Source organism: Orycteropus afer, unplaced genomic scaffold, assembly GCF_000298275.1.
Source record: "Orycteropus afer afer isolate SDZICR_OR568_19922 unplaced genomic scaffold, OryAfe1.0 scaffold00214, whole genome shotgun sequence".
In the NCBI taxonomy this organism is placed as follows: domain Eukaryota; kingdom Metazoa; phylum Chordata; class Mammalia; order Tubulidentata; family Orycteropodidae; genus Orycteropus; species Orycteropus afer.
In genome coordinates, this window is record NW_006921801.1 from 1,051,309 (window position 1) to 1,057,939 (window position 6,631).

Sequence of the window (6,631 nt, forward strand, 5' to 3'; positions counted from 1 at the left end):
TATATATATATATTTCTTCTTTTTTCAAATATGTATTTTTTAAATTTATCATCTTAATATATATTTTTCACTCTAAATGAAGTGAAAGTACATCATTTAGACATTTAATTTCTATGAATTCAACCAAAGCCCTCAGGGGAAAATATTAATAATTTCAACAGTATAGGCACCATCATACTAAATAAGTATATGGCTTCCTCAGAGAGAAAGAAACAGGAGTATAAAAAGGGAACTGTCCAGTGACATATATGCCTCTCCCTGTTAGTGTCTTGCCAAAGCTTTGATCTTAGTGTTTCAAGTATTTTTTGTATAACAAAGCCCTTAATATAAGCCAACTTCTCCATCTGGTGCTAAGCTAGAGAAGTTTCTCTCTGTTCCAATGCTGAAGAGGGAAGAATTAGCAATTGTGCACTTCTGTGCAATGATGGAGTGAATGTTCCATACATAATAATGGGCACTTTAAAGGATTTTAGTTTTGACTAAAACTTTTCTTTTTTTTGCAAGGGGGGGTCATTGTGTGCTAACTTCGTAAACTAAATGATAAAATATATCCCAATATAAATAGATTTTATTTCATTATTATGACAAGGACAGAACATACTTTAAAGCAAGGACAATTTCTTTCTAAAGGCTACTACATTCAGAAACATATTCCTCAAATGTTCTAAGTCAACTGCATAAATTTCCTTTTAGTTACTACTAAATTTTCCAACTTGAAATCATGTAGCCTAGTCACCATCCAAGTTCATAAAGGCTAGAGGCGCCTATTCAGTGAGTTCTATTTTATAAGAAATTCCTTGTTCTCCATCTAAAACGTAATTGTTTAGAAAGGTAAAAATTTGATTATACACAGAAACTTACAAAAAGATTATTTTTATAAAGTAACACTGGAAGGCAGTGAAATAAATCCACTGAAAATTAAAACTAAGCACCTCTTTGATATCTAAAGTCTTTAATGATAAGATCTGAATGCCATCAAGTAGAATGGTTTTCTCTACTATTTCTCCAGAGAAATATCAAGGAATCCCATAAATTGGGCCTCTTTTTATTTTACCATCTTATTCCCATGTCTTATACTTTACAATCCTTATCCCTATCCCTGTTGCTTTGTAGTTTCTTTTCAATAAAAAATATAATGTGTACATTTGTTTAAAATGTTTGTTAGACACAAAAAATGCAATAAAATTCTAAGATTCTATTTAAAGCTTTCAGTTAGGATTCTTAATAGATAAAAAGGATATAATTCCCTAAAGCCTACTTCCTCATAGCTTTATTTTCTTTTAAAAGATTAATGTAGAATAATTTATTTTATATTAATTATTTAAAGGGACTGTTCAGATCTTTAAATACGATCTTTAAATCATAGAATCATGTTTTAATAACCTTGACAGAAGTACAAAAGTTCTATATAAAATTCTAACTAAATACAAAGATATTGCTGACCCATACTAAAAAGCATTATTTACTTTTTTGGCATACTTAATTAAAGAACTCTCAAAATTATAGCTTTGTGTTGCAAGCTTTCTTGACCAAAGAGACCTCTTTGAGAATCTAATGAAAGCTAAGAAGGCTCTTTCCAGAAAGTTCTACATCTGTATGCATGCACACACATGGGTGCAAACACATATGCACATGCATGCACGCACGCACACAATTTTAATATAATGTTTAAAAGGGATCATTACAGGATCTATCAACCCCAGGGAAATTATTGCTGCCGTTGAACATTAAATGAGAAGACAGTCTTCAAACATAATGCTTTTGGTATCCATATACTCTCTGATGAGAATAAGGTTTATTAGAGATGCAGTTTTTAAGATGTGGAGTTAAAAGACAGATGAATGCTGCTGTACTTACAGTTCTAACTGTTCCAAGGCCACAGTAGCCTAACTGTCCATCACTGCTCTACAATCCAGTAAGACACAAGACCCTGTGCCCTCTCATCCCTCCTGTGGTCTCCCCTCTTACCATCTAGACTGAAGGCTGCTGTGATCTACGATAGCCACTGTTGGTAAACAGCCATCCAGTCTGCCCTTTAACACCTTCAGTGACACAACTCACAGGCCATTCTAGATTTAGGCAGCTCAAGAATCACAAAATTCTTTTCTAATTTGGTAAGCCTGGTTTGAGGAAGTCTTAAATGCTGCCCTACTGAATTTCTCCTCTATTTACTTGCCAACAGGTAACAAAATAGTGTACAATTCAGACTATCTATACCAAAACCAGGAAGCCCTAGTGGTGCAGTGGTTAAATGCTCAGCTGCTAACTGAAAGGTCATCAGCTGTTTGAATCTACCAGCCACTTTGTGGAAGAAAGATGTAGCAAGTCTGCTTCCATAAAGATTTACAGCCTTGGAAATCCTATGGAGCAGTCTACCTGCAGAGTTGCTATGAGTCAGAGCTGACAACAGTGGGTTCAGGTTTTTTTGTATCCTAAAACCAGGGGCCAAAAGTCTTATTGATAAGCTCTACTTTTACAAAAGCAGTAAAGTCTGAATTATACTGAAAAAAACCCCAAAACTTTCTAATTAGAACTCATAATACACAAAAGATCAGTACTGGTTCAATTCAAGAAAAATTCAAGTCCTTAAGCATTATGCTCCTTAAGACCCATGTACATGGGATCAAACTGACAACTGGAAAGATTAGACAGGAACATTAGGGGGCAGTGAGTTTATGTTAACGGGGGAGGACCAATGCAGAAAAGAAGGGTGAGTGAGGATGGCTGCATAACTCTAAGCATGTAATCAGTGTCACTGAACTGTACATGTGGAAACTTGAATTGGTGTATATTTTTGTTGTGTATATTCTCAACAACAAAAAAAGGAAGATGTAAGGTTTCCATATGCACAGCATTTCCTACCTCACTGGGCTTCTTTCACTGCATAACAAATTTTTAACTCCGTCAGCATTAAAAAATTAGGATTATAGTCACTTAAAAAATTAACATAAATCCTAATAGTTTTTTCTATTTATTACTATTTGTGACTGGGACCTGTAATAAACAATTCTAATCAATACAATATAAATATAGTGTAAGCCATTATTTATTCATCAGATAAAACCTGGCTTTTAAGAACTACAAGCTACCTCAGTCACCTTCAACAACTCTTTTTTTGCAATATAAAAAAATCTCCTATTGAATAGCATTAATCATATATAAAGCAATCTCTGATACACTTGTTTCCTTTGAAAACAAAGGAAATAAACATTACATTTGATTTTTTTTCCATTAAATAATTCCACACCAATTCTGGAGGAAAAAAAAATCCATAAACATCTTGCAAAGAATGACTGATTTAATCAAATCGTATCAGAACAATGTTACCCAACAGGTAACTGTCTTAACAATACAGAGAAATCTTATTTTCAAAAGGCTACCCAGGAGGGCTCTCCTTCCTGGGCTATGTATGTTTCAGGGATCCTAACAATGCACAGTCTTAAGGGAGAGGCAACCTTGTAAGAATCTACTCTTTGGTCCTTCAATAATTAATCCTGCAAGGGCCAACAAAGCAGGTCTACCTAATTGAACTCTGCTTATTTTGCAAAGGAGCATTCAGTAAGTTACTGCAGTAGGTATAAAACACTACTTCAGTTAAGATAACCATTTCCTGACATAACAACTTCTCTACTTTTCCATAGTGACTTGAAAAATAAATGGTATATTTTAAAACATAACCCTGCCCCCCCCACCCCCCAAAAAAAGGCTTAAGAAAACATTACCTTCTCCCGGCTGCATTTAGTACCAAATGCACAGAGACCAGGAAGACAGTCCTCTGAGCACTTTCTATAATAAGATCACCTTCCTAATCATTTTAGTTGATTTTCCCAGCTGAAAATGGATTTTTATCCATCAAGAACAAAGTATGTAGGGCAAAAATTTCTTATCCTTCATGTAGGATACTCATTATTTACAGCTGTGTCAGATCTATAGTATATATTTGTACTCAAGCAAATACGATCAATCTCGAACTAAGAAAATCTGCTTTTTAATACAAAGTTTTATCACTAGCTTGTTATTAAAATGGAAATAGCGTCCTTCAAGGGATTATTGATACCAAGTTTGTCAAGTACTGCCCCACCCACCCCTTGTAAGGCTGGATGACTGCAACATTTAAATACACTCCATCACGTCGTAGTACAAGTATAGTAATTTCCTATTAACCCCAGAAGTTGCACATTTTCATTAACAGTTTATTCTTAAATAGACTTTTACCTCATCCCCAATACCAAAAGTCATCAACAACCAGGTACACTGAAAATAAGTAACGCACAGCCACAGCCTGGCCCACCACCCTCCCAACATTCACTAGCACACTTTTCTCATTTCTTTTAATGTGAACTAAGAGATCGTAAAGAATTAAATTTTCTCTCTCAATGACGCAATTACGTTTATATTTGGAAGATTTTAATCACGACGTTATGAAAATTTCAGGGAGTAACAAAACAAGAAAGATCTAAATATGGAACGATTTACATTTAAAAAAAAAACATATATGCGAGATGCTTAGAGTTCCAAATCCACCCCTCCCCCCGCCGTAAATGGCTTTCCTAGCCTGCCCCCCCCCAAGCCTAGGAAGTCGTTACTTTTGAGACAGCTGGGACCATACTCACCGAGTTTTTCCACCAACTTGAGCATCACCCCTCCGATGTGAACCTCCCCGGTCACTCTCAGGGTGACATCGCGGTTCAGGTCTGTCACATGGACGCTCAATTCCCACGTCCCATCCGCATAGCAGCCATCTGGCATCCTTATCCCGTCCAGAGCCATGGCTCCTTCCTGCGAGCGCTGAGGAAATGGCTCTCGTAAGCGTCACTCCCCCAAAGAAAGACAAATCTCACCAAATTTAGAGTGCGCCGTGGGGTTAGGAGAAGATAGAGGACACGAGAATTTCCCAGCGAACTCGGGAAAGAGCGGCAGCACCGCTAAGCAGCGGGCAGGACTGCGCCCCGAACCCCTTCCCGGAGGCGGCCCTCCGCGAACGCTGCGCCACCACCCGCCCCGCGCCCGCCTAGCGGACCACGGCGGGCTTCACCTGCCCGCCGCACCCGGCCTGGGAGACGCTGCTCGCGGGCTCAACATTCTTCGTCCCCACCCGCGCTCCCCCTCAGCTACCACCCAAGAACCTGGCCCCTCACCGCGCGCTCCTCGCGCTCCCAGCCTGGGGCTCACGCAACAGGCGGGAGGACAGCGGTTCGCGGGACGACGGTATTCGTGATCTTCTCAGACCGGGGAAGCTCTGCCTCCCGGCCGGAGCGGCTAATGGAGTCCCCTCGTCGCTGCCCCTCGCCCGGCTCTCCCCGCGCTCCACCTTCTCTCCCCGCCCCCTCAGTCCAAGCCCCGCTCCGGCTGGGCGCGCAAGGGCCCTCCTCCGCCCGGAGCCCCCTCCCCCAACCCTCCCCCGCCACCGCGCTCCCGGGAGGGGCTTCTCGGACTCTGAGGCTGGGGCGGGGCGGCGCTCGCGGCTGGGGCGGGAGCTGCGCGGGGGAGGCAAGGGGCGCCGGCGGCCGCAGCAATCTCAGTCCCGCGGAGCCGCTGCCCTTTTATGGAAATGAAGGACCCGGCGCAGGGATTGAATCCAACATCCGGGCTCTCAGCAGCGGGACCTGAGGAGGGGGAGCGAGGGCGGCTGCGCGGGTCTCTCTCGGGGCTGCTAGTGGGCGGCGGGGTGCTCCCCTCCCCGGCAGTGCTCTGGCTTTGCGAAAGCCCGTGGTGGTGGGTGTCTGTGCTGCCAGCCGGAGGAAGGGGGCCTGTCCACGCGAAATGGCCACAGGAAATTCCCAGGGCAAGGTCGATTTTGTGGGATTAAAGTAACACACACCCCCAGACCTGGAGGTAATCCAAGTCTTGATTCGGTGAAGGATGCCGCAACCCGGGAGCGGGGTTTGGGATGTAAAAACTTTAAAAAGCAAATCCCTAGGCCAGCTCCATGAACTTGCCACAAAAGAATGAGAAAACCCGGAGGGAGGTGAACCGCAAAAATTGCTTTGCAAGCAATGTCCGGCACAATCAGCAACTCCTACTGGACTCCCAGGAGTTTTCGTGCGTCCTTAACCCATTCTGAAGATCCAACAAGATATGAGTGGAGTATGTTCTACAATGCTCTTGCTTGATGAGCAAAGTAAATTGTTGATTAATTGAAATAAAATTTACGGCTATGGGTTTTACTCAGAAACAGTTTCCCCAGACTCCACAGTTCTCTGTATTTGTGTATTTTATATGCAATTTGTAAGTAACAAGTCACTGGATGAATATACACCCTCTACCCTCAGCCACGCCTGTTACCCTGGAACGGTGCCAGCAGATACGGAAAAAAGCTGAAGAACTTTACCTGCTGAAGACTAACTAGTGATGGAGAATGGTCCTTCTGCTTCCCACTTTATTTCCACTTCCTCCATTTACTGTTGCATTCTGTTGAGGGGACTTGAATCAGACACAGCAAGTCAAGGAAGCTGTTTCGCTAGCAAATGCAAGGCTCAAAAAATCTAGGTCAGGAAGACGCACTCTGATAAGATATCCCAGGTTCCCATAAAAGACCCTAGTTTTAAAATTTTAGCCTTCTCAGCTGTCTTAAATACTTCAAGGAGGAGCTTACAGGCAAATAACCCTGTTCATCCACAAATGGAAGAGA

At 41.8% G+C, this 6,631-nt stretch overlaps 1 protein-coding gene across 1 annotated transcript in view; it reads right to left on the reverse strand.

Annotated features, from left to right (window-relative positions):
• Positions 1–4,770, reverse strand: part of FERMT2 (FERM domain containing kindlin 2) — a 126,956-nt gene extending 122,186 nt beyond the window's left edge. Inside the window, exon 1 of the mRNA XM_007948338.2 lies at positions 4,614–4,770. Coding sequence (XP_007946529.1) covers positions 4,614–4,770 — 157 coding nt within the window. The remainder of the gene's footprint in view (positions 1–4,613) is intronic.
• Between the last annotated feature and the right edge of the window lie 1,861 nt (positions 4,771–6,631).